Source organism: Hemiscyllium ocellatum, chromosome 25, assembly GCF_020745735.1.
Source record: "Hemiscyllium ocellatum isolate sHemOce1 chromosome 25, sHemOce1.pat.X.cur, whole genome shotgun sequence".
In the NCBI taxonomy this organism is placed as follows: Eukaryota; Metazoa; Chordata; class Chondrichthyes; order Orectolobiformes; family Hemiscylliidae; genus Hemiscyllium; species Hemiscyllium ocellatum.
In genome coordinates, this window is record NC_083425.1 from 29,862,438 (window position 1) to 29,889,648 (window position 27,211).

At 39.3% G+C, this 27,211-nt stretch overlaps 1 protein-coding gene across 3 annotated transcripts in view; it reads right to left on the minus strand.

The window, feature by feature from the left end:
• LOC132827802 (matrix-remodeling-associated protein 7-like) overlaps nucleotides 1-27,211 on the minus strand; it is a 110,466-nt gene that overhangs the window by 20,594 nt on the left and 62,661 nt on the right. For all 3 annotated transcript variants that reach the window (XM_060844520.1, XM_060844521.1, XM_060844523.1), the window contains exon 3: nucleotides 9,659-9,749. In XM_060844520.1, the coding sequence (XP_060700503.1) occupies nucleotides 9,659-9,749 (91 nt within the window). The remainder of the gene's footprint in view (nucleotides 1-9,658; nucleotides 9,750-27,211) is intronic.

Sequence of the window (27,211 nt, forward strand, 5' to 3'; positions counted from 1 at the left end):
TTATAACAGGATGTGGCATATGGAGTTTAATTCAGATAAATGCAAGATGCTGCATTTTAGAAAAGCAAATCTTAGCAGGACATATACACTTAATGGTGAGGTCCCAGTGAGCGTTGCTGAACAAAGACCTTGGAGTGCAGGTTCTAGCTCCTTGAAAGTGGAGTCACAGGTAAATAGAATAGCGAAGGCAGTGTTTGGTATACTGACCAATAGAGGAAAACAGTGCGGAGTTTAAAAGTCATGTTGCAGCTGTACAGGACATTGGTTAGGCCACTTTTGGAATGTTGCATGCAATTCTGGTCTCCTTCCTACTGGAAGGATGTTGTGTAACTTGTAAATAGTTTGTGAACCTTTTCAAGGATGTTGCCAGGGTTGGCGTTTTGAGCAAAAGGAGAAGTTGAATAGGCTAGGGCTGTTTCCCTAGAGTGTTGGAGACTGAGGGATGACCTTATGGAGGTTTATAAAATTATGAGGGGCATGGATAGGATAAATAGACAGACAGACACTTCCCTGGGATGGGGGAAATCCAGAACTAGAGGGCATAGGTTTAGGGTGAGAGGGGAAATATATAAAAAAAGACCAGAGGGTGGTACATGTATGGAATGAGTCACCAGAGGAAGTGGAGGCTGGTACAATTGCAACATTTAAGAGGCATTTGGACAGGTATATGAATAGGAAGAGTTTGGAGAGATATGAGGCAGGTGGGACTAGATTGGGTTGGGATATCTGGTCGGCATGGACGAGTTGGACTGAAGGGTCTGTTCCCCTGCTGTACATCTCTATGACTATGACTCTAGATGCAACAGTTTTGCAAGTCCAAGCTAAGGCAAAATAGAATGGCTGAAGTGTAGAATTGCTCATGTAAATTTAAAAATGAAAAATTCTTATGGCAAGAGCAAGCCATTTTAAAATTCAAGACTCAAACTTCAATTGAGGTATCAAATTTGCTTTAAGTACACTAATGCTTAAATAAAGATATCAATTGGACTTTTTTTTAAAAAAAAGTAACCCTGTTTTGGTATACAGCAACGATCAGATTAAACAGCCAGCACATTAGAATAAAATGATCTTTTCTGTAAAGTAATTAGAAACTTGAACCACCCAAAATAATAAGCATGTTATACAGAGACTTCCTTCAGATCTTCTGAAGGATCAAACAGCACGTTCCCAAAACAGATTTGTTTATTCCAAGCTAAGTTTTCATATTTGAAGTTCATTAATCTGGAATATTTTTAAGTACTGCTCTTCAGTGTTTAAAATAATTTAATATTAGGTTGTTCCAAATGCTGCCAAACTGTAAAAAACCTTTGGTCTTTCAACAGAAGTACCTTTAAGTAACATGCAAGCCCACTAGACCAAACTTTCTCTCAAAAAAATTTATCAGTAAAGCAGTGGACCCAACAAACTGAACACAGAGCCAATGCAAATACACGTATGCAAAGCACAATTAGTTAGCAGACATGACTTAACAGCATTTAAAGTAAATGTTTAGACAATTAAGTTATTTCCGATTAGGACTGGCTTATCCATTCACTTAACGTTAGGGAATAATCTGGCAAAGTTGACATTTTCAGATAACAAACAAGGCTGTGAATATCAAAATTTGATGGATGCAGCTTCTAAAGGATTCAACAGGTTGAGAATTTGCAGAAATCTGGGAAAGATTTCAAGATTGCATTTAGAGAATTATGGGACCGAAACAGACCCTTTGGTCAACTCATCCATACTAACCAGACATCCCAATTTGACCTAGTTGCATGCCACCATTTGGTCCATACCACTCTAAACCTTTCCTCTTAAAAAAAATCTAGATGGGTATATGAAAAGACATGTTCTTGTGCCCACCTCCACTTCTTCCTGAAGACTTGTTCCATTCAAACACTACCCTGTGTGAAAAAGTTACTCCTCTGGTCCCGTTTAAAAGTCTCTCCTCTCACTTTTAAAAACTTATGCCTTCCATTTTTGGACTCCCAGGAGACACTTGATACAACACTAAATTAAAATCCACCTGCCACTCTTCAACCCATCTGATCAAGGTCCTTTTTACAGAGCTAATCTTGATGGTCCAGCATCTCACCTATTTTGGGGGCTTTGTCAACTAACTAACTAACTAACCTCCTGTATTCACATCCAAGTTTACACAAAAATGAAAAGCAGTGGACCCAACACTGATCCTCGCAGCACACTGATCACAGACCTCCAGTCTGAAAAGCAACCCTCCACCACTATTGCACCTCCCTCCTACAAGTCAATTTTCTATCCAAAAGTCAGCCAGCCCCCCAGATCCTGCGCCTAACCTTAACTGGTCTGTGCAGAACCTTTACTTTGAAATCCAAATAGATAATGTCCTCTACTTGGCCTTCAATTTCCTTTGACATCTATTCAAAAAAGAATCTAAGTTAGTGAAACACTTTCCTCACACAAAGCCATGTTGACATGCAAATTGTCCCTCAAAATCCCTTCCAACAACTTACCCACTGACGCAAGTCTCACTGGTCTTTAGCTCCCCAGATTTTCCTTAGCCTTTAAATACTGGCAACATGTCCCAGTGTTCTGGGACCTTACCTATGGCTGACAATGATACAAATATCTTAGCAAGGGACCCTGCAATCTCTCCCCTAACTTCCTACAAGATTCAAACTATTAATGATTATAGAACTGGATGAGGTTTAATCCTTCAAAACATTCCACATCTCCATTCTGACGTCAGCTGTGGATGCAGGTATCCTGGTGCGCCTCGACATTACTCCTTCTGAATGGAGTAGTCATGCCACAAATTCTAACATGGAACTAAGATTAACATACAGAAACAATCTGAAGATCTTAAACGTAGGGTCAAGTCAGCACACTAAAAACGTCACCTTTCAAGGTGAAAAACTGGGACAATTTCAGATTGCTTGCAATTTCCAGCAGTGAAACTTTAAGCCATTGCTCATCCTTTGACACCCATTACTTCATGATTTCCTAAGTGGTCAAGTTCTAAAGCTGGATATTTGACCACATGACATGACTTTATTTCAACGCCATATGGTTCAATGAATTGTGCTGCAATTTTGGGAGCACTGACATTACATTACACTAGCAATATATGGATTACTAGATTCTGCAAAAATGGCTACTGTGCTGAGTTTTAGTCAAAAGACTGTTAAAAAAACGATTTACAAATGAAGGTGAATGCCATGAATTTGGACTTGAAGCTCTTAAGTCATCTTTCTAAAATCACACGACTGCTGTACTGTCAGTGTCAGGACAGTGGTAGAAAAATCAATGTCACATAGCCTATGAACAACTAATCTATTCACCAACTTAATAAACAATGGAGGCTTTTTCAGAGATATGAACAAGCAAACTTGGAGTGTATTTTTCTGCCACTACATCTGTGCAAGAGAAAGAAAAATGTTCTTTCAAATGGTAGCTCACTTCACTTGGTCAAATAAACTACATCATGTCATGTTTTCTCCATACTATTTGGAAAATTCTAAGTGTTGCTTAACATCTCACTTTACACCTGCCGTTATTAAACAATAACATTGTGTTACCTGCCAAAATAGTGTGCATTGAAAATATCAGAATAATACATTTAAAGCTATTTACATAAGAATTTTACAAATTCCTGAATACTAATTGTAGTTTCTGGTTATTAATCTGCCCAACTATTCTCTGAACAATCTGAATTACTTGCCATTTAGCTTGACTGTCAACATCACTAAAGTGGAGGTGAGGTTATAGAAGCAAAGTCAAAAATACACATGAAGGGGGCAAGCTTATTGCAGAACCTCAATCTATGCTCCACACCAAAAGGTTTATATCAGAATAACCTTCAAGTTACGCAGATCTTGTGGGCTGTGGAGGCACAACTGCAAGTTGCATTGACATTTCTGTGGACTCAAAAGGTTGTACTGCCAGCACTTTTCACACTCCCAAAATGAAAATAAAACTCATAACATGGCAGAATCTGAAATGGACATATTTAACACCAGGTTGGTCCACAATCCAGTGTCAGTAAAACTAACGAGGGCTGGGCACTTAAGAAATGCAGCCGGAGCAGAGAAATGGAAGGCATTACTTAAGTTCTATATTTTCTATATCACGAGAGAGTTTTAGATTATTTTATTACTAGAATTTGACATAAGAACCAAGTATTTATCACTTAAAATTAGCTTGCGTTAGTCAATACATTAAGCCAATAACCTAAGTAGGTAGCTCACTCGTTCATGAAAGCAATTGGATCTGTTAAAAAGGAAGAGGTCATGCTATTAGATACAGAATGAAAATCAAGTACAAATTTGTAATTAAATTTAAATCAAACAGCAAGTCAAAATCATAGATTAAGGAGAGGAGAGGCTCATCGAAGTGGATAACAAATTAGTTTGTGGAAAAGGTATAATTGCCAGATCACGGATACAAATTTTCCAAAAGGGACATTCAAGCAAAACAATGACAGACCTCTTTACTTGCAAGGGGTTGACTGGTGACGTTTTAGAAGTTTACAAAAATCAGGAGGGGTATTGATTGGGTTAATGGCAGGCATCTTTTCCATATGATGGGGGAATATTTAGGATGGGGGGGGCAGGGCAAGGGGAGGGGGAAGGTTTTAAAAGGCATAAAAGCAATTTGTTTCTAAAAAAACAAAACAAAAAAAGGTGGTTTGGCTGTGGTATGAACTTCCTGAGGAAGTGGTGGATGCGGATTCAAGTACACAGCGTTTAAAATACATTTAGATATACATGTGAATAGGAAAAGGTATGGAAGGAAGTAGCAGGCAAGTAGCACTAATTTAGTTTGGGATTATGTTTGGCATGGACTGGTTAGACGAAAGGCTCAGTTTCCATGTTGAGTGTGTTAAACAAGAATTGAAAAAGATCTTTCCTAAAAAAAACCTGCAGAAATATTTAAAGCTTATGTCCAGATGTTCAAAAAGACCGCTCGAGGTACTGTTGCTACTTTAGTGGTAGGGATCAAAGATAACAATGATTGGGAGTTGGGTCAAGATGGAAAGCATCAGGAAGGGTTGGAAGAGAATGTCATTTAAAACAGGTGGTCATGGAGTGAGGCAAGTTGAGAGAGCCTCAAAAAAGTCAGATATTTAAAACGCTGTTCAATTCATACAGCGCATTGAATTTAGGAGTAGCTAGCTCTGAAATACCTTGCAAATTTTAAGAAAAATCAGCACAATAGCAGATTAAACTCATCTAAATTTGTTTCCATCTACAAAATCCATAGACAGAAAATTTATTATTAGGTTCTCACATAAAACCCCGAGAGGTATAAAGACCTGCACAAAGTTTGTGCGAAGATTTGTAGCTCGGGTGCTTGTTGTAGTGGTTCTGTTTGCCGAGCTGGAAGTTTTAGTTGCAAACGTTCCGTCCCCTAGCTGGGAGACATCAGTGCTGTGGAGCCTCCTGTGAAGCGCTTCTTTGATGCTTCTTCCGGTATTTATAGTGGTCTGTCCTTGCCGCTTCCGGGTGTCAGTTTCAGCTGTCCGCTGTAGTGGTTGGTATATTGGGTCCAGGTCGATGTGTTTGTTGATGGAGTTTGTGGATGAATGCCATGCCTCTAGGAATTCCCTGGCTGTTCTGTCTGGCTTGCCCTATGATAGTAGTGTTTTCCCAGTCGAATTCATGTTGCTTGTTGTCCGAGTGTGGGGCTACTAGGGATAGGTGGTCGTGTCGTTTCGTGGCTAGTTGATGTTCATGTATGCGGATTGTTAGTGTTTTGTGCAGTCCTTGCATGGTATTTTATAAACTACATTAGTTTTGCTCATGTTGGGTATTGGGTCCTTTGTTCTAGTAGGTTGTTGTCTGAGCGTGGCTGTTGGTTTGTGTGCCGTTATGAGTCCTAAGGGTCGCAGTAGTCTAGCTGTCAGTTCTGAAACGCTCCTGATGTACAGTAGTGTGGCTAGTCCTTTTGGTTGTGGCATGTCCTCGTTCCGTGGTCTCTCTCTCAGGCATCTGGTGATAAAGTTGCGCGGGTATCCGTTTTTGGCGAATACCTTGTATGGGTGTTCCTCTTTTCACAGTTCTGGTGTACTGCAGTGTGTTGTAGCTCTTTTGAATAGGGTCCTGATGCAGCTTCGTTTGAAAACAACACACACAGACCAAGTCCTAAACTATGTAAGTAACCACCCCAACACACAAACGAAGCTGCATCAGGACACTATTCAAAAAGAGCTACAACACACTGCAGTACACCAGAACTGCGAAAAGAGGAAGAGGAACACCTATACAAGGTATTCGCCAAAAACGGATACCCTGTATAGGTGTTCCTCTTCCTCTTTTCGCAGTTCTGGTGTACTGCAGTGTGTTGTAGCTCTTTTGAATAGTGTCCTGATGCAACTTCGTTTGTGTGTGTTGGGGTGGTTACTTGCATAGTTTAGGACTTGGTCTGTGTGTGTTGTTTTCAAACGAAGCTGCATCAGGACCCTATTCAAAAGAGCTACAACACACTGCAGTACACCAGAACTGCGAAAAGAGGAACACCCATACAAGGTATTCGCCAAAAACGGATACCCGCGCAACTTTATCAACAGGATGCCTAAGAGATAGACCACGGAACGAGGACATGCCACAACCAAAAGGACTAGCCTCACTACCATACATCAGGAGCGTTTCAGAACTGACAGCTAGACTACTGCGACCCTTAGGACTCATAACGGCACACAAACCAACAGCCACGCTCAGACAACTTACTAGAACAAAGGAGCCAATACCCAACATGAGCAAAACTAACGTAGTTTACAAAATACCATGCAAGGACTGCACAAAACACTATATAGGACAAACAGGAAGACAGCTAACAATCCACATACATGAACACCAACTAGCCACGAAACGACACGATCAGCTATCCATAGTAGCCACACACAGACAACAAGCAACATGAATTCGACTGGGACAACACTACTATCATAGGGCAAGCCAGACAGAGAACAGCCAGGGAATTCCTAGAGGCATGGCATTCATCCACAAACTCCATCAACAAACACATCGACCTGGACCCAATATACCAACCACTACAGCGGACAGCTGAAACTGACACCTGGAAGCGGCAAGGACAGACCAGTATAAATACCGGAAGCAGCATCAAAGAAGCGCTTCGCAGGAGGCTCCACAGCACTGATGTCGTCTCCTAGCCAGGGGACGAAGCGTTTGCAACTAAAACTTCCAGCTCGGCGAACAGAACCACTACGACCTGCACAAAGCTTTGAATGCAACTATTGTGGAACGAAATCAACAAAGCACCTAAAATTGAGTAATGTAGTTAGAATGAGTGTACACCAAGTCAAATAAAAGCATTAAGCAGTGCTTGGTCCTGGTCACCAAGACAGTCTTACAAATAAGCAAGTGCACATCCTTGGTTGACTTAAGGATCAGATTCATGTTAACCAACAAATTTAGGTTCTTTCTAGCACCTGAATATTTGTCTCTTACAATAAATAGCAAAAAGTGCAAAAAAAAATTTTTTAAAAATCACTGTCACCCAAGGCTCTGCATAACTACTAAAGGTCCTTGTGCTTGCTTACCACAGTTCAACATGCTCACAGAAGTATTGCTTCTTGTATGATTCACAGATAAGAAACAGAAGTAGAGCTTGGGCTTCCAAAACCTGACATCAGAACATGCTTTATTCTAACGCAGTCTGCATAAACTTATGGAAGTACAAAAATTCCCAAATCTATTTGCACAAATTTGGTACATTCCGGGTTGGTTATGAAAACACTGATGGATTAGCAATAATAAACTGAAAATTGAGAAAGATAATGTAAAACAAAAAGTTGAAGAACAAGAGATTATTTGCAAAGCAGAATTGGAAAAGTACAGACTAAGAAAACAAGTGCTCTTCTGACTTCATTAATTTGTGACCTGTTTCTTTATACTTTTCCCTTTCCTCTTGTAAAATAAAATCTGCAGTTGCATTAACCACAACCTAAAACAACTCTGATAAATGTGGGAAGTAATTGGCAATATGTATTAGCCTTCAGAGATATGGGTTTCCTTCAGCTTTGCACTTGAGGAAGCTCTAGTGTTTTTACTACTAAAAATCCTGATCAATTATAGAAAAAGCTACTCCCTGCTGCATTCAGTTCTTGTTAAACTCTTCTCCATCGAAGAAACTACTAAAAAAGCAGCTTGGGACAATTAATTCAGCATGCAGATGATTAAAACAAAATGTTTCACATCTGATTCCCCAGTATGAAACTGAAGATTTCTAATAAAATCAACTTTCAGAACAATTTTTATAGTTAACTTTTTAACGCAATTGTAATACTGCAGAAACAGGAGATAGGACCTAAAGTTGATTGAGGTCTAGTAGGGAAGATGGTGGAGCAGTAAGAGTTTCTGGGGTAATTCAGGAGGCACCAGTATGTGTTTTTCTTTGGGGTGAATTTTTTTTTTTGAAAAGGCAAATGAGACAAATCATAGCTGACAAGAGAAAGGTCAGAGACAACACAAAAGCATACCACGTGAAGGTAGAGGACTGGGGAGCTTTTAAACACTAGGGGATAACTGAAGAGCAAAAAAATCTGGCATGTGGAGGAAGGTGAAATTTGAGAATTAACAATATAAACGATTGCAAGAGATTTTTTTTGTAAAGCAGTAAGTTAAGGGGCAGTAAGTGGAAATTAGACTGCTGGAAAGAGACTGGAGTAGTCCTGAGGAACAAAAATATAATAATTGGTGGAGGAATGACTAGGTACTTTACACTACTTTTCACAGCTGAAGGCACCAGCAGCATACCAATACTTCAAAAGAAAAGGTCAGGGGACAGAGTTAAGTACAGTGGTCATTACTAAGGAGAAGTGCTAGCACAGCTGAAAAAATAAAGTTGGAAGACAGGTAAATCACCCTGACCAGAAAGGCGACACCCTAGGGTTCTGAAGGAGATGGCAGAGGAGATTCTTAAGGCTTTGATAGTAGCAATGTATCAGAAATCACTGGAATCAGGAATGGTCCAAGAGAAGTAGTACATGTAACAGCCTTGTTTAAAAGTGGAGGGAGGCAGAAGGCAATTATAGCTGATTTGCCAGGCATGACTTGACGCTGTACTGATGCAGTCCTGTTTTAACATGCACTTCAAGTCCTGTCATCCCTTAAAGGGATTTGCCAGACTTGTTGGTTAAATTAGAGAGAGTCCCTTAAGGGATGACAGGACTTGAAGTGCATGTTAAAACAGGACTGCATCAGTACAGCGTCAAGTCATGCCTGGCAAATCAGAGAATGTTTTGAGGCAGTAACAAGTTAGACTAAGGAGAGCCGGTGGATGTGATCAGTTTGGATTTTCAGAAGGCCTTAAATATTCAACTTGGAGACTCCACATGTAAAACTCAAGCGGAGGTTACATTATATTCACAATCTATTAAGGCCAGACAAAAGTGTCCCAGAAAAGCCCTTACCATAAATTGACAATTTTTAGATGTTACCAAGGTGTGCAAAACCAGCCTATTATGAGCAAACTTAAACATTAGTTTCACAAAAGTACTTAGTGTATTGAAAGCGATTTCCTGACCAAACAACAAAAAAAGGGAGAAAGGCTGATAACAGTATTTAGGAGGATCATCAAAAATAAAAGTGGTTGGGGAGGAGTTGGACAGATCAAAAAACCAAATGCAACTTAAAAATCCAAGTGGAGTTCAAAATTTGAGATTTGGTGAACATACCGTTGTTCTTCCTCCAACTCTTCTCTTGTCAGTGTTTTTCCATAGCTACTGCCTCGAATCTTGCCTGGACGGTACTCATCAACTAGATCATCTAAATAAAAGACCAATAATACAAACTATAATCAGTCACATACAAAGTAAACTTGGCTAGATATTTGTTTTGCGGCTCATCAAGATGGAGCATAGGATTACAAACACCACTGAAAACTGGAAGGAAATAAAACAAAGGGAGAATTGATAAATGTAAATTCAGATTCCTCTGACAAAAGGAAAAATTGGGACTGCTTGACCAAGTCAACCACATACTAGAGCATCTGCCATTAAGTGCAAAGACAAAATAAATCTTGTCCTGTGAGTACTGAACATTTAAAGCATCTAGTTGTGACTTTAATCACATTTGTTCAAAGCATTCAGAACACAGTTGTGCCAGCATTAATTTCACCAAGACATGATTGGCCATCATAATGAAACTGTAGTAGCTATATCACTTCAGAAAAGTTAGTTCTAAGAGCAAAATTAGGCCATTGAGTCTGTGCTGCCATTTGATCATGGTTGATATGCTCCTCAATCCCATTTTCCTGCTTTCTCCCCATAATCCTTTAAACCCATTACCAATTAAAAATCTAACTCAAATTTACTCACTGTTCCAGCATCCACCACATTTTGGGTAGTGAATGCCAGCTTCATAACCCTTCAAAAGTAGCACTTAACTATTTAACTTTGCTACCCCTTATCCTCAGACTATGACCTCTTGTCCAAGAATGCCCCACAAGAGGAAGCATCTGCTCCACAGCTGTTTTATCCACACCTTTCATCTCCCCTCATTCTAAATTCCACAGAGTGTCAGCCTAAACCGTCCATCTCTCTCGAAACCCCTCATCTCTGGGATCAAACCTCGTGAACCACCCCTGAACTACCTCCAATGCCATAAATAAGGGTACCAAACTTATGCATATTACTCCAGGTGCAGTTTCAGCATTACCTTGTATAGTTGTAAAAGTAGGGTTACCTTGATATTTTCTTTTAGCTGAAAAGGTGAGCATTAGCTTTGTCTGCTGCACCTACAAGTGAGTTTCAACTCATGAACGCGTAAAGCTGGATCTCTTTACTATAGCACCCCTAAGTCACCTTCCAACTTTTGGCCCCAATGCTTGACCTCCCATTTATCCACGTTAAACTCAGCCAAATTTTGGCCAGCTACCCTAACCTACATCCATTTGTAAAGTTTATTTTCTCATTGCAGTTCACCATCCCACTTATTTTTGTGGGACCGGCAAAATTTTGTGATAGAGCATTTTCATCCCTGTATCAAAGTCAGTAATTAAGCTGTAAATAGCTGGGGTCCAAGGACTGAACCCTATGGCACACCACTAGTTACGTCTTACCATCCAGAACAAGAACCATATATCTCAACTGTGAGTCAGCCAGCCAGTCACCAGTCCAAGCTAATAATTACCCCTAATCACATATGATCCAACCTTGTGACTCAAACTTTGTACAGTACCTAAAGGCCTTGTGGAACTGCAGATATATCACATCTACAGGATTCCATTATCTACTTTGCTTGTTACATCTTCAAAGAACCTCTAGCAAGTTAGTCAAACACTGTTTGCCCTTCAAAAACCATGCTGACGAATGGACAACATTTTTTTTTTACTTTCCCAGTGCCCCAAGACTGCTTTCTTGATAATTGATTCTAACACTTTGCCAATCAGGTTAAACTAACTGGTCTGTAAATTTCCACATTTTGCCTCCCTCCCTTTTTCAAAAAGGACATTGCATTAGCCAGCCATTTTCCAATCCACTGGAACTTTTCCTATGGCCAGGGAATTTGGGAATATTCAAAGAATCTACCATTTCCACTGCCACTTCTTTTACTACTCTAGGATACAGGCCATCAGGCCTAGGGGTCTTGCTGGTCCTCAATCCGAATAGTTTGCTTAGTACCTTTTCCTTATGTTTATTGTTCCAATTTCTACCTTTATTGCCTGACTTGAACCATTCCAAACAGAAATGGTACTATTGCCCTCTGAAAACTGAGGCAAAGTATTGATTTAGTATATGCAATTTCAGTGTTAAGTCTATTTACATCTAAGGGACCAACATTCACCTTCGTGACTCTTCCCTTTTATAGCTGTAGAAGCTTTGCTATCTTTGATATTTTGTGCTAGTTTTCTTGTGTAATTTACCTTAACTCTGATTTTGTTTTTAAAGTATCCTTTTAAGTTTGAAAATTTCCCAATCTTGCAGCCTGCCACTCGCCTTTGCAGCATGGTATACTTTAGTGTTTGACTTTGTTGTCGTAGACCTTATTTAGCCATGGATTTTTCTTAAAAAAAAAATCCATTCCCACTCCACCCCCAATCTTTCTGGCTCATTGGGATGCATTTTAGTTGAGGAATTGAGTAGTCTTTTAACGTCTGTCACTGCTCACCCATTGTCTTACCATTTCACCTTCCCACCCAATCTATTCAGACCAAAATCTGTCCACATACCTATAATTTCTTTTATTCAATTCCAGAACACAGTGGACTCCACTTTCTAACCCAAGCTGATTTCTGGGTCTAACATACTTTGGTCACTATTCCCTTCAGTATCCTTAACTATGTCAATTAATCTCATTACACAATACCAAATCCAGAGTAGCTTCCTCTGTTCTACAATGTACCGATTCAATAAACAAAAATTCTAATATATTCAAGGAATTCTGCCTCCAGGCTACCCTGGATCCTTCCATTCTGCAGGCATGTTGAAAGTTATGTTTGATTATTACCAGACTTTTCTTGCAAGCCTCTAATATTTCCTGGTTTATATTGTGCTCCTCTGCAGAACTATTGTTTAGTAACTTATAGATTACATAAGTACTTCCTTTACTATTGCTAGTTTCTATCCAGACTGGTTCCACAATTTGACCTGTGTTTATGTCATTCCTCATTACAGCACTGATCCCTTATTTCACCAGCAAGGGTATACCACTTTTTCCTTTCAGCTGATCTTTCAAACATCAGAGTAACCTTTGATATTCAATTCCCACATCTGGTCTTTATGTAAGCAGATCTCCGTTATTACTGCCAAATCATACCCTTTTGTTTCTATTTGCACCATTAACCCATTAATTTTGTTTTGAATGCTTCATGTATTTAGATGCTAAGCTTTTCAATTTGTTGCACTAGTAAATTCCTACTTAAAATTCCTTGGTGCAAGAAGATATTCACTGGTTCTGTCCCTCACTTAATATTTGGCAACCAAGTGCCACATTGCACTCTAACCACCTTTTTAATTTCCCTTATAACAGAACCTCTCCCTCCCCCCCCCATCTTTAGTTTAAAGGTCTGTCTACAGCTCTTGTTATGCAATTCAAAGGTTCCGATATTAGCACGATTCAGAAGATGACCATACCATCCGAGTAGGTCCTTTCGCCACTACTGGTAATGTGCCTTGAATTCAAACCCATTTTTTCCACTCCAATCTAAGCTTGCATTGCCCTACTTAATCTTAATGACTATTAGCCTATTCTGCACATCTGGCATCTTATGCCATCCTTCTGGTGTTGGATAGGATTGTTGACATTTTAGGCAAGGAATAAAAGTGGGTTTCTTTGGAAAGAGCACTTTCATGATTCTTTGAAAAGCTATATTTAAAGAGAAATTCAAGTTCACCAATTAGCATGGGATTTGAACTCTTTCCAGGTGTTAAGCTAAGCCTCTGGATCAGCCAAATAGTCATGACTTCTGTATAGGAAGCATACAAGCATTTAGTAACTGAAAAAGGACAATGGGTATAAATGTTACAGTTGTCACAATACAATCTAATGCACTTCCACTTAAGCCAGGTGATTCTCATACTAAACCCAATGATTCTAACTAAGGCCACAAACAAGGGCAAAGTAAACTATTTTAAACCCACTATCTTGCATTGCCTAGGCAGTAAGTAGCCAATCACAAATGAACTACCTGGTCACGTAATGGCAACAGGTTCAAGTACAACGGGACATTGCATTTTGTTTTGTAGAAAATGGTATGCAGAACTATGAGCAAAAAAGGCAGGAGATTTGTCTCTTGTCTAGGTGTCACACAAGAGCCAATACAGACATGACAGGCCAAAAGGCTGCCTTCTACACTAATAATTGACAAATTCTGGGGCTGCAGAGCCTCCAATCCACATCAGCTGACTACATTGCATTTTTACGTAATGAGACTTCTGAGCAACAAGTGGCAACAGGCCAGTAACCAAAGACTGAAAAATCACAAGATTTTTAGATTTGACGCACAAATCATGAACTTCATGTGGAGTTCATCAGTTTAATGTAGTTCGGAGTATGATGTCATTTTCACATGTTAAATGAGGTCATGTTACAAGTTTGGGAAAATGCAGACAAAAATATTGCATTTCCTTGATTAAAGACTAATGAATCTCAAGTTGGGAAATTGACCCACCTCCCTATTTTATTCAGTTCAGCAAAAGAAAAGAATCGGTGGTGAAATTTTACTTGCAACATGTTCGTGCAATTTCCGGACTTTCAACATGAAACCTTCAACAATAGTTTGAAGTTTTTTTGGAAAAGAAGATTTAAACAATTATGTACACAGACAACATGCAGTCTTTCTAGGGTGGGTGGAGTCACCTGCTCTTTGATAAAACCAAAAGAGAAAACACTGGAAAATCTCAGCAGGTCTGGCAGCATCTGTAAGTAGAGAAAAGAGCTGCTGATGTTGGGAGTCTAACTGACCCTTTGTCAAAGCTTTTAAAAAAAAATGGGAGAAATAGGGGAGATATTTACACTCAGCTGAGAGAGGGAATGCCATGGCTCCAGAAGCAAAGGTAGCAATAAAGAGGTGGTGATGAGTGCATAAAAAGAGATTAGGAACGGTGAATGACTGTGGCTGAGAGGGGAAGAAAGAGAGAAGGAAAGAAAGAGGGAAAGAGATGGGTGAAGCGGAGGCAAAATGGAAAAACAGGAGAGAAGGGTCGCAAAAGGGGGAAGAGGAGAGAAAAGGTAGGGAGTAGGGAGCGAAACAAACACAAATATATAAAAAAGGTAAGTGAAATAAAATTACGGAGCAGAATGAAACAGAGGGGTCGAGATGGGATAATCATCTGAAGTTGTTGAATTTAAATGTTGAGACTGGCAGGCTGCAATGTGCCTAACTGGAAAATGAGACGCTGTTCCTCCAGTTTGCATTGAGCTTCACTGGCACATTGCAGCAGACCAAGGACAGACATGTGGGCATGGGAGCAGGATTGTGTTGAAGTGACAAGTCACGGGAAGGTCCGGGACCCGATTGCTCTTTGATAAATGCTGTTTGAGGTCAGAGGATCTACAAAGATTTTAATGGCAGGTTTATAACAGGCAGGGTTAACAAGGTTTAGCTTTTTAAGAAAAAAGTTAACAATCACAATTTTAATTCAGTTCAAAATAAACCACAGTACAATCCAGAATGCAAATTTATTTTCTGTCTTCAGTCTTCCAAGGAAAAATTACTGCAGAAGCATTTAGTTCTTATAAAGCTTCCAAAACCAGGAGTGGAATAGAAATCAAAGTTATTACAGCACAAATTTTCAGCTCCATTATTACACCAAATTCACAAACTTCAATTCCATCATCTCCATTGTCCACGGCAAAGAAACTGAGTCAGTCAAATAGAAACTCAGGAAAGAAAGAAAGTTTTTGAATTTCAGGGCCTAAGTGTTGGAATGAGGGGTGAAACATTTTGCTGCATTTCAGGATCACTAACTATATTTATGGCTTGTTTGTTTTTATTTCTGGTGTAAACTTGTTTAAGGAAAATCTGCAGCCTCATGTGAATGCCTTTTGTGTTTGACCACAACATTAAACACATTTGTTGTCTACTCAATCAGGTTTCAATCTGGGGTCTGTCTAGTACCATCAGCTGGGATCATAACATCACAAATGCTTTGTGTAAAAAAAAAACAGCTGTGGTTTCTACATGAAACACCATCAGTATTTGGCCTGATGGTGTCTTATGTTAGACTTTGCAGTAGACATCTTGAAGTTTACCAGCACAGTTTACATAATTAATTACAATCTCACTTGATAATGGTTTTATGTAGTCAGTAAACCACAGAACCAAAGACCAAGTCATGAACTGCAAACACTTAAAAGGGGAGGTAGTTACCTTTACTCTGAAGCATCATATACTAGTGCTCTCAGGAACTTTGCTCCACTCTATTTCTCCCTCCTTCCCCAAATCTGGTTTAGGATTCTTGCAGTAAATTATTAAAACAATAGTGAAATTAGCTACTTGCTCTTCTCCCCCACATTAACACCAAAGTTAATCTTTGCCAGTTAGCTGTTTAATACACATCTTTAATCAAGATGGCAGCTGCCTGTAAACTAGCACGACCATGTTTGAATTGTTGGTTACAAAATCACATGACAAGTCAAACATTCTTTCCAGACCAGAGTACAAAACAGCATTAAATGGCAAACTCTAGAGGCTTCCATCCCCTCATCCATCCTGCAAATTTAAGTGTTGGTCTGTGGATTGCAGAGATTAAGAGTTCCAGGCAACACCAATAGGACAGAAAAATGAAGTCTACATTTTAAGCCACCTCAATGCTGAAGGCAGGAGAGCCAGAAAGCTAAACCTAGATCCACTCAAGTCAACCTATCCAGCAGAACCACACCATTATCAATTAATACTTGATGTACCATTTGGTAGAGTCTCTCCACTGTAAAGCAGGAGAAGTTGGAGCATATGCATGTAAAAAAGTTAGTGCTTCACTACTTTGAACTGGTCAGGTGTAATAGCTTTATGGAAAAAAATTAAAATGCTGGTTGTCACCTACAACCAGCAGTTTCTAACACCCATCCAGATCAAGGCAAAGAAAAATTCTCCAAGTTAAAGCAACTGGGACTTACTACATTTAAAGATCACAAGTGGGTCTTGACAGGATAGATGTGGACACCATTAAGTGAGCAAATCTAGAGCTACATTTTGAAAAAAATGTCACCCAGTTAGAACAAGTGAAATTCACTTCAAAACAAGTGACTGAAAATTTGAAGGCCAAGATGAATATACTTTTGTTAAGCTAAAGTTGAAGGTTTCAAGGTAGGTGGGAACATGTTAATTTGAAACCTCATCTAAAAATGATCCCAAAACGTCAGGGCAATCTCAAGTGGCTGACTGGCCAACTCCATGTGCACATGCAACAAGGGCCAAAAATGTTCCACTGTGACAAAGATATTCCATGTTACAATTGGAGAAGGGACAAGCAAGATAATATCCTGCATTATATTTTGAGTTATGCAATAAACTGGACATTTTAAAATAAAGATGCATTTTGGAAGGTATCCTCAACAACTGAAACAAGGTAGCACATGGCAAGGTAAACCTGCCAATGTTGGCAAGAACAGAAGCAGAGAGCAAAGCTGATCTTCCTGAATGGTGGTGGTGGTGGGGGGTGAACTGAAGTGGTCTACAATGCACATGCGAGTTTTATTTTGAAGGCTCTGCAGTACTGATTTCTCTGTACAAGTTACATCAAACAGTCCAACTTAATTAGAAAACCAAACAAAAGCAATTAACAATCAAATTGCATTTCCTGTTGAACTGAAGCCAAATCACGAAGAGATCAGCAGTGACATGGGCCTTAATTTATAAAAAGGGAGCAGGAATCGCTGACTGCTCACAACTAGAAAGCTTGTGTCATGATCTGGAAAACTTCCAATAGATGATGGACTTCACTATGATTAGATGATGCAAGGCAAAACCCATCTGGAGCAGTAACCCAATTGTCTTGTGCTTAGCCCAAGCTATTCACTATCAATCATAGTATGAACAGAAACGTGTGGCTCATGGCCACAGAATTCTCAATTTAGCACACATTTTTCATAGTTCCATAATGCTGTTCACTGCATTTTGTTTGATGCTTGGTTTCAAACATGAAATAACTCAATTGCAGTAACATTATAGCCAAAAGAGTTTCAAATTCTACAGGGTGCTTAGTCTTTTAGAGTACTAATTACAACATGTTAAATACTTCGTTGTATTTCTAAGCTTAAAAAGAAAAATTGTGCCGAGAGTGCGTCAAACATTGCAACATGGAGCTCAGGGCTCCATGTTAGTGTTGGTTGGCCTTCGTATGCTACACAAAAAAAAAATCAAAAGAAACCCACATATAAGCTTTATGGAAGCTTACCAAGAAGAGGCATGGTTCAATGCTTAGCACTGCTACCTCAGCACCAGAGAGCTAGACTCAATTCTAGCCTTAGGCAACGTGTGGAGTTTGCATGTCTGCACAGGTTTCTACCAGGTGCTCTTGTTTCCTCATGTCCAAAAAATGTGCAGGTTAGGTGCACTGGTCATACTAAAATGTCCAAACTAGATGGATTCACCATGGTAGGTGTAGGGTTACAGGAATAGAGTAGGGATTGGGTTGAACAGGAAGGGAGGGTTGGAGCAGACTTGATGGGCCAAATGACTTGCTTCCACATCTTATGGGTGCATTCCTTGGCCTTTGGAGATTTGAGGGCAGCGGATTTTTGTTGTCTACTTAATTTGACTGGTTGGGCATCTCGGAAGACAATCTTGAGAATGATTCATAGAAAAAGAAGAAGTGTTTCCTAACTTCCTTCACAAGGAGGTGAAAATTCCAAACTGCAGTTGAAAAACATTTTTAAAAAAAGTGGCTGACAGACTTTAGTGGAAAGAAGGGCATGGGGACAAAGCTGAATTAGGTCATAGATCAGCTATAATCTCAAGTGAATGGAAAAACAAGGGGCTACATCATATACTTCTGTAAGTTTTGTCCCTATAACAACAGGTGTGGTTAGACACTTGAAAGCATCATCTCTACCTGCACGTTATGACACCCCTAAGATTTGAAGTTCATTTGTACCAAGGTTAATCCTTCTGTAAATCTGACCAATTTCACCCCACTGCCTGCAATGCTCCTTTGTTTCCCTTGAAAGCCAAGAGGCTGATAATGGCCTTTCAATCACACTACAGACAGAAAGGTGGCATGCATACCTTAAGAATGAGCAAAAGATTCCAAGGGACAGATGGTGATATTATGCATGGGACTCCAAAATAGAAATGGTATTGGGACACGTGATTTGAGGAGCAAGTGATCCCTGTTGCAAAAAGCTTTCACCGCCTATTCTTTTAAGAGCTGTGGTCACATATACAGATAGTCAAAAAATATGACAAATGTTATCTGGAGGAGGAATTTCTTCATTACTTTATTCAAACTCTGTCTCATTCACTCCTAGCTAATTTTTGTTGTCTAGGGCAGAGAACGCAAAATAATCTGTCATACACAATTAGACTTTGCAGAACACATACTCACCATAAACTGTTAAGTGACGGTGCAAATTTCAAAAAATATTTTTAGAGCTGCTGGACTGAGATTTTGCCTTCAAAGTAAGAATGCAGACCAAAAGACAAAATACATTTTGCCAATTTCATTTTGCATTGCATTTTTATTAGCATCTTAAAAAGGGAAATAGCAAGTACACAAGATAGCCAGTATAGAAAGCGGAAATGAAACAATAGGGGTGGGGGGGGGGGGGGGGGGGGGGGGGGGGCGGGGAAGAGAAAAAAAAGTCATGGAGAGATAATTTTAACTCAAGTTACTGCTTCATCATTAGCAGTGAATTGACTTTAAGCAAATTAGAACTTTTAATCAAGCATTTTGAACAAATTTACAATCCTCAAATTATTTTCATGTTATTCATTATCATCTGCTTGGTCAAATTAAAATGGTAGATGCAAATGTCTTTTGATTCAGTTAACAGTTCTGGTGTACTGGAGAGCAAAATCACTTGCTCAACTTGCTGCTTTTTCAAAGATATCATTTAGGACATTCAATTTAAAAATCATGGATCAAGATTCCCCCTATATCACCTATGGCTGGCATGCAAGACTGCACCCACAGTAGATGTGCCAATGTGGAAAACACACTTTTAGATATATCCCTTTAGCTGGACAGCATGGTGGCTCAGGGGTTAGCACTACTGCCTCAGCACCAGGGACCCAAGTTAGATTCCCGTCGTGTGCAAACTCCACACACAGAGTTGCCTGTTCTCCCAGTATCTGTGTGGGTTTTCTCCAGATGCTCTGGTTTTCTCCCATAATCCCAAAATATGCAGGTTAGGTGAACTGGCCATGCTAAATTGCCTAGCGTTTGGTGCATTAGTCAGGGGTGAATGTGGGGTGGGTCACTTTTCAGAGGGTCAATGTGGACTTGTTGGGCCGAAGGGCTGTTTCCATACTGTAGGGAATCAAGTCTGTTGTCACAGTTCAATAAGGCTTCCAAAGAACAGGATGTTCGAGGATTCTGGAGAATCTCTGCCAAAGCTTTTTGAGCTCAATTCTGCCACTACACCACATATTGCGCAGTATATTAAAATCAACAACTTCACTAAAGACAGACAGTTTTAGAATGAACAATACTGTTTTTTAAAATTTTGCTCACTCCCCAGGTTTAAGGATCTTCAACACAACAAAGTTACTTTTCCTGCAAATGGAAACCAGTTACTCACATAGTACAATCAATAAGTGAAAGACAAGCCAACAATATCTTGATCACAAAATTCCTGTACATGGATGCTGGCTGTTGCCCACAAATTTAGTCACAAAGAGACATGTTACAGGTTAGGCAGTCCATTCTGTTAAAACTAAATTTAAAATAGAACGCTTGAGTGATTTATCTCCATCTTGATTGGAAAATAAAAGACCAAGAGCAAAGTAGGTAATAAATTGTTACCTCTGGTCCAGGTCTACCATTGTAGGCACACAAACTAATACTCCCTTGAGTTGGTCCAAAGTATATGAAAAACATGAAGATGGTAACCTACAGGATTTTAAACATCTATGCAGCTACATTAAAAAAATGGCAGAGTTCTCAGAAAGCCAAGGTAACTCAAGTGGTTAACATTCAATGAACTAGCTTCAATCGGCCTCAGCCTGCCTGCAGAATGTAAGACCAAGACTTTTCTGGTGAAGTAGCCAGAGCCAGATGACCAGGAAAATAGTAAAAACTGCCTCACCTGATGCTTGGACTGCGACAAGCATGCAACCGGGAGTCAGTAGCTGACAGCAGACAATTGCTAACTCAGATGCACCTTCTGAAGTGGTCAGTTAAATGGACGTTTCTCTTAGCTGGCATCTGTTATGTGACAGAATGATGCCAGGAAAGGAGGATTCCTAATGTCTCAGATACATAAGCTGGATTCAAAAAGGGCAAGACACTTTGAACAAAAACAAATGGCAATTTTGACTTTCAGTCAGTCAGAGCGATCCAGCATGTAACAGACCCTTCAGTCCAACCATTCCACACTGAACATAATCCCCAACTAAACCTGTCCCACTTGTCTATTCATGGCCCATATCTGTTTGCTTTCTCCCTCCCCCCAAAAGTCTCATTTATTTATCTATCCAAATGTCTTTTAAAGATTGTATTTGTACTCACATCCACCACTTCCTCAGGAAGTGGATTCCACGTGTGAACCAACTACTAAAAAATTAGCTTTTTAAAAATCTCTCACATCTGCAAATCCTACACCCTACAGAATCACACTTTATCCATGTCAGTCATGACTTTCTGAACCTCCAATTGTAGCCCCATGAGCTCCAACACTTAAAACATCCATCCCTCTAACTGGCCATTCCCAACATCTGAAAACTTTTGAACCCTCTCTAGTTTAATAGTATCCTTCCTACAACAGGGCAACCAGGACTGGACACAGCATCCAGAAAAGGCCTCACCAATATCCTATAGATCCTCAACATGACTTCCCAACACCAAGTATGCGAAACACCTTTTGAAAAGTAAAGGATGCTGCAATTCATCTCTGCCCAAAACATCAAGTGAACATGGAAGACAAGAATCCCATGCCCCAGCTGCTTTTACTGACAAGTGCACACAAATGCTTGTTCAAAAACAGCAAATGGATCATTTCTCTATTTAAAATGATAACCAGCATAGCCTGTTGAAACTCATTGGACAATCTCTCAGAACAAACAGGAGCCAAAATACCCAATGGTTTCTGTCACATATGTATTTGACTCAATGCAAGGATACCTTCTCACATCACAATCACAAAATCAGGAACAGCCCCAATGCTGTACATCTCCATGACTGACAGTGTACTATTATAAGCAATACACACTGCTCAAATTCCAACTTGAATTTCAAATCTGGTGATACAACTAATTGTACATTTTTTTTTACGACCACAGATTTTATCCAGCTTTCCCCTCCCCCAAATAGGCATTTGCAAGAATTCATGCCAAAAATATAGCTTCAATAGTACATTGAAATTCAGAAACTACAGGGAAAGCAAATGTTTTACTCTGTAAAATAGATGATTACTCACAATCATGCTTGCTTTTCCAATAGCTACACAAAAAAGTGGACCAGTAGAAAAATTGAACAAACAGGAGTATGGTCAATGAGTGCAGAACTAATTAAGTTGATATAGACTGGGAAACTGATTGTTCAGTGGGTCAAGCAAGCCGGTTTTCAGTGGAAACACAAGTTAAAACATAAACGGCAAAGTCACAATTGCCCGAGAGAGTCAAATTTAGTCATTATAGAAGGAAGCTAACAAGCAGGAAACAATGTCTGGCCAAGAAAATGGGCTTCAAGGCGCAGATATTTCAGGTACAAGGAAAGCACAAAACATGGACAAAAGACAAAAAGTACCCAGTGCCATTAAAACAAGTTTACTTTATTCTGTGCAGCTCTCATTTGACGGTGCACTGGGGATCAGAGAATATTAGGGCAAAGGCAGTAAGACTGGAGGACAATAGGTCAAAAGAAAAAAAAAGTGTTCAACATTAAAACAAATGATATAGTTTTTTTAAAAAAAAGGAACTTTGAATCCATGGAGGGCCATAAAAAAGTTAAAACTAAGAAGGTTACTTGGTATTCATCCAAACAATAGAGAATGACAACAGTGGAGTGGAGGAGAGTGAACAATGGAGCCAAGAAGAAAAATTGGGAAGGTTGTTTTAAATGCATAAGCACCATCTTAAGAAGATGACAATCCTGATGGGATGCATCCCAGATCAAAGGGAAATCAAGTGGAGACAAAACCTCCGATAACAATTTCGTAATCTTCCTTGGATACAGAGTTATGTCAGAGGCCTGGAAGATGGCAAATTCTGCATCCCTATCTGAAAAAGCTAAGCAATTACAAGCTAATCAATGACAGACGGGAGGGAACAAGGATTAGAATTATTTTGCAGAGCATAGGTGAAGAGGCAATAGTATCAATTTGATAAGCACAAAATTTCAAGAGTCAGGACATTAAAAGGTAACAGTATACCAATGCATCTGTGTAGACTTGCAAGTCTACACAACAGAAACTGAACAAGTGGTCTTGAACAGTCTTGAGCCAAGCATTGTGTTCTACATAAAAGATTCTCAGTTTCATACATTCTGATTTGTAAAGATCCTGACTGAAATTCCAAAATTTCATTTAACTATAAAAAAGTATTTATCATCATATGTTCAAGTGTATATAGTTTTCATGTATAATTTACTGGAAGACTTGAATACACCAACTAGTTAATATAGCATACTGAAATCTAGTTGCAGAAAATTGGTATGGGGATACAGGTTTTAAAAAAAGGTATCTATTCTGGGAGCGTTATGAATGCAACCAGTCAGACAGTTAAAATGGGCATCTGGTAACTCATTTTAGACAAAATTGGGCATAAATTCACATCCCTATTGTTGCTTTAAGCCTAACAGGTTTTTCACGATCTATTGAAAAACAAAACATGATAGAAAGTGAAAATAACCAGATAAAGCCAACAACTTGCCACTGGTTGAATATTGCCCTGGTCGGGATGGAGGTGCAAAATAAATTTGCAGTAGAGCATTGCAAAAATGAAGTTCTCTTGAGGCAGAAGACTCCTCTTCAAATCAGAAGAGTAATTTTGCATTGGGTACAATTCTATTGACAGATTTCAAACAGGGTAATGTGTTCTCAAATTTTGAAACTTGCTTTGCATTTCCAATCAAAACAAGTTCAAACATCAAGAGGGCAGTAATATAATCATTACAAAGTACTGGACATGACTAATTTTAATTGTACAGGCATCGTTACTTAATCATCTGTTAGGAGATAATGAAAGAGACATTGCAGACAAAGCAATTTTTCAGCCAGCCACCCAGGACATCAATCCAGTTACTTAATGTTGAAGACTGGAGACTGTCAAGAGTTGAGATTAGAAATAAGATTTAATGAGAAAAAGGATAAATTACTGAAATCAATGTGCAACTTCAAATTCTAACTGACCTCCCGATTATCAGTATAAATTCACATCAATATTCCGTGATAGGTTTAAGAGCAGATGAGGGATGAGAAAGCAAAAAGTAGTAGATCAACATTGTTTCTTTCATAAGAAAAAAACCTGTTCAGCTACTCTCCAAAATAAAAGGTGGTTTTCAAGCTAAACACCAAATTTTGCAAGGAACAGTTTAAGGATTGGTTTAGACAACATCCAATGCAACTAATCTGGAGGGCAAACATGGTATCATTGGAGCAGTTGACAGACCTTCAAAATAAAAAAAAAGTGACTCCTTGCCATTAAACGAGATACAGTGACAAATATACACCATCTCTAGAAAAGCCTTCAATTGCACAACCACAAATGAATCACATCTATCTCCTGACTATGCCATTACCCATCACTGACCTCCTTTGGTTCACCCTGGACCATTCTGACCCATCCATTCTAACAGCATTTCAGTTACCCAATGACTTCTGGAGTATCCAAAGGACCCCATACTCTCCACATGCTGCCCCTTGCTTGAAAAGGGGTCAGTAGTGTATACACATATACATAATCTGAAGTGCTCTCATTAGCCCTTCATTGAAGGTCATCATGCAACATGTCAGATATAGTGCTGAAAAGTAGACAATTGTGCTCTCGTTGAGTGACTGAAGCTGGCATAGTCTGTAGCTGTTACCCACCAAGCACATTTCCAACTTCTGGGTCAGAAAACCATATAGTCTGCCCCAGCCCAGTTTCAGACCCCATACAGTCAAGATGTCTCATTTGACAAATCCAGTTTCAATTGTAACTGAAACCATCACCCATGCACTGAAACATTAGTTTAGACGGAAGCCAAGTGAATTCTGCCTAAACAGTTAGTTCTGCTGTAACAGTTGTTCCATTCCCATGCAATCCTGTGTAAAGAAAAAAATCACATAACAGCACCATTTAAACTAATGCAGCCAGAATCACAACAAACTTTAAAACTTGAAAACTATAGAGAAAATGTCCCCAATTTGTAAAACAAATTAGCAAATTCCCATGAACAAAAATGCAAGTTAAAGCACGACTTGTGCAATATGCTAAGGTCCATAACTCTTGTTTCCTGTCAGCCATGCCCTTGAACAGGTATTTGGGGCCTCATCTTTAACTGTTGTTAAGTCAACATCTGGACTACACCTTCAACCCTCTTTCACCATGCCAGGTTACCGATCTTGATGTTATTATTAGGTGATCATCTCCAAAATTTTGACTAGCCATGCAAAACTCCTTGTAACATCTTGCCGCATAAACAGTTTCTTAACTAGCACTTCCACTTTCCAAAACTGCCTGATCAGTTCTGGGATTCACTCATTTTTCTGGAGGAGAAAAACCATACACTTGAGATGATTCAATTGCTCTAAAGAGCATGTTGAATGCAGAAGCAAATACTAATATTTAGAAAGCACCTTGAAGTGAATCAAGGGTCTTTTAGCCATTTCGAGCTAGTTAGCTGCTTTTTAGTGGTAAAAGGGCTGAGCAAGACTCAAATAAGCTTGCATCAGAAACAAAGGGGAGCAGTTCAATGAACAGACATTTTGAAAGACAGGATTGAAAGGAGTCAGACGCTCCTATCAGAAAGATGTTATGAAACTTAAAAAAGGGCTCAGAAAAGATTTACAAGGATATAGCCAGGAATGAAGGATTTGACCTATAGGGAGGGGTTGAATAGGTTGGAGTTGTTTTCCATGGAGCGGAGGCGGAGGGGTGTCCTTAGTTTATAAAATGATGGGCATTGAGAGGATAAATAGACAAAAAAAAAAAGAGTTTCTTCCCTAGTTCTGGATTTCCCCAAACCAGAGTGCATAGGCTTAGGATGAGGGGAAAAGATATAAAAGAGACCCAAGGGGCAACTTTTTCACAGAGGGTGGTATGTGTATGGAATGAGCTGCCAGAGGAAGTGGTGGAGGCTAGTACAATTGCAACATTTAAGAGGCATTTGGATGGGTACATGAATAGGAAGGGTTTGGACAGATATGGGATGAGTGCTGTCAGATGGGACTAGATTGGGGTTGGGATATCTGGTCAGCATGGATGAGTTGAACCCGAGGGTCTGTTTCCCTGCTGTACCATCTCTGACCTGCCAATGGATACCAACATTATACTGCAGGGCTAGCTCCCAAGAGAACCACCTCACCAGTATGTTATAAAGAAGGAACTATAAAATTCAAGGCTTCAACAAGAAAGAAATTAATTTAATTTAAGTGTACCACAGGTATAAAAAAATTAGTTTAGAAGATTAATTTGAGCCTGAGGGATATTGACTTTTATACAAGTAGTGAGGGGTTGAAATCAACCTTCATTTTTCTTCATCTTGCTTCAGTTGGCACATCCTGATGGGCTCATGCCCGAAACGTCGATTCTCCTGCTCTTTGGATGCTGCCTGACCTGCTGCGCTTTTCCAGCAACACATTTTTTCAGTTCACATCAAATGATTTGCCAAATGTACCCCAAAAGCCAATGCAAAAGGAGCAACCATGAACCAGAGAAATCATGAGTGGAACTGCCACTCAAATGGTGGTTTGCACTAAGGAAACAAGTTAGATTTCACCAAATAGGGGTAGAAAGAAGCATGTTAATTTACTAGCCTAGGGTGGACTTTTCATATGATGAACAGCAATGCAAATACATGATGGATGACAATACATACAATAATTGAAGAAACTTTGTCTTAAAAAAAGATGCCATAAACCAAGTTATACCTCAACATCATGTATCTGGTTTCAATTAAAATGTTTCAATGGTCAGCAAAGCAATTGAAGTGAAAAAACTGTGGGTAAGTTTAATGAGCAATAATTTATGGCTGCACGACTCCAGGGGCAGGCTGAAGTAAAACCAACTCAAAATCTTAAGTACAGAATGTGTCATCTGTACTTGCAGGAAATTATACACAAGTCAGGTCTTTCAGTACTACACCAAGTATTTGGAATGGACTGAAAGGACTTAAGAAAAAAAAAGACATTCAAGGAAGAAATGTTTGCAAACAATGTTCCCTTGAAGTTCCAAAGTTGCACACAGCAAAATCAGCATCAGCACAAATTGTAGTATTGACTTCCAGTTCCAGAAGTTGCTGCTATGCCCTGACTTCATGCCAGTGTAGCTGCAAATAGAATTAAAAATGAATACAGTTGAAGCATTTTTCTTTTGTTAAACCACAAACTAGATATATCCCAGTGAGGAATAAAAATTTCTAAGGGAACAAACCAGCCATTAACCAGGGTAATTTAAGGTTACCAAGTGGAAAAAACAAATGAATGCA